Source organism: Arachis ipaensis, chromosome B07 (assembly GCF_000816755.2).
Source record: "Arachis ipaensis cultivar K30076 chromosome B07, Araip1.1, whole genome shotgun sequence".
Taxonomy (NCBI): Eukaryota; Viridiplantae; Streptophyta; class Magnoliopsida; order Fabales; family Fabaceae; genus Arachis; species Arachis ipaensis.
In genome coordinates this window covers 39,805,875-39,807,622 of record NC_029791.2, presented here as the reverse complement: position 1 = coordinate 39,807,622, position 1,748 = coordinate 39,805,875, and the positions used below count along the sequence as shown (strand labels likewise).

At 35.9% G+C, this 1,748-nt stretch overlaps 1 protein-coding gene across 1 annotated transcript; it reads right to left on the bottom strand.

Moving 5' to 3' along the window:
* LOC107607053 (pentatricopeptide repeat-containing protein At3g26782, mitochondrial-like) lies at nucleotides 978-1,748 on the bottom strand. Its single transcript, XM_016309042.1, has one exon. The coding sequence runs from the start codon at nucleotides 1,746-1,748 to the stop codon at nucleotides 978-980; it is 771 nt and encodes a 256-aa protein (XP_016164528.1).

The following is a 1,748-nucleotide window of genomic DNA, read 5'->3' as shown; positions in this document are numbered from 1 at the left end:
AATTGGGCCAATCTTGGATGAAAATTTTTGCCATCCAATGGCATCTCTATAGCGTAGCACGACAAAATTAAACAGAGGCCAAATTGGGCCATTCTCACTACAAGAAAAAGTGTATTTTTCGACGCTAAAAATCGACGGCTATCTCTTCTGTCGATATTTTTCGACGGCTTGCTGTCGATATTATTAAAAAAAATAATTAAAAATAAAATATTAAAATCGACAGCAAAGTCGTCGATTTTTTTGGTAATCCTTTAACCATCTTCTCATTATCGACACATTGTCGACGAGTTGTGAGCGGAAAATACTTTTATTTTAAAATCGACGAACGTAGCGTCTATTTTATTATTTAAAATATCGACATATTTTGTCGTCATAAATTTAAACGGTCTTAATCACTTTTTGGGGATAATCGACCGGTGATCGGATAGTCGCCGCCGGTTTCGGAGAGCTGAAATTTTTCGTGTCGGAGAGTGCAAAATCGAATAGTCTCGAAGAGGTTGATTCAGTTGTTGAAGAATAACATTCAGAAAAATGTGTGGGAGAATGGTTGCTTTATTCGTTGTGAGCTTCCGATCAAGTTGCCAGTATATTATCCTCTCAAGAATACGAGTGGTTAGTTTTTTCAATTTTTTGTTTCTTCTAATCTCTAAGTGTTCATTTGGATTGGTGTTAATTTTGCTTTGCATGTTCTGCTGGGGTTGTATTTTGAAATTAACTTCAATCAATTCATTGTTTTTGCATTGCCATGTAATGAAGCAATCTAGGGATTGGAAATTGGGGTTTGTGAGCTAGTAGCATTAATTGATAATACTTTGATGATGGAAGTTATAGAGCACAGGACTTATGAGATGCTATCACAAGGGAGACAGAATTGAAGCAAGGTATGTTCTGTGATCTGGCATGGATAGGATATTTCTTTTAACATTTACCTGTCTCTTTTAGAAAATACTATCACAAGGCTATTTTGTCTGCTGTTGTTAAGTTTCATAGAAGAATTTACATATTCTATTTTGTCTGCTGTTATTAAGTTTCATAGAAGAATTTACATATTCTATCTCCAGACTTTTCCTGTTTATCGTTATGATCTTATCATGCATATCTGTTATATGAAATATTTTGCTCTCTGCAGTTGAAGTTAGGAGATCCTTCAAAGTCCGAAGCTGAATTCCAGGACCTGTGCTAATCAAACCATAAGCCATTGCAAGTTTTTCACTGTGATAATTTACTGCACTCTCTTTTTCTTCCATATCTATGTTCTTCAGAACAACAGATACATTTGGAGTGTATCCAGCATGTTCTAGATTTTCTCTCATCTCAACAATCATTTCATAAATCTTTGGTGTTTCTGGGTGTTCTCTATCTCCCGTTACAAATTCATGAATCGTTCCATGCACTTCAATGAAGCTGAAACCTGGTTCTTTATGAATCCCTACATCCTTCATAGCTCTTTTTATAGAAGCAACATTTTCTCGTCTGTTTGATGCAGCATAAATGTTTGACATTAGGACATTGTATCCACATTTTTTGGATTCTAATGATAGAAACTGTTTTGCAGCCCATTCAGCAAGGTTCACATTTTTGTGAACTTTGCAAGCAGCAAGAAAAGATCCTAATAGGGCCGAGTTTGGCCTCATAGGCATGTCCTTAATTAGTTCTTGAGCTTCTTCGAGTAATCCTACTCGACCGAGAAGGTCTACCATACAGCCATAGTGTTCAATCTTTGGGACCAAACTGAATTCATTAACCAT

Excerpts from the sequence above, each read along its gene's own strand:
- LOC107607053 (XM_016309042.1), bottom strand. The coding sequence starts at position 1,748 with ATGGTTAATGAATTCAGTTTGGTCCCAAAGATTGAACACTATGGCTGT.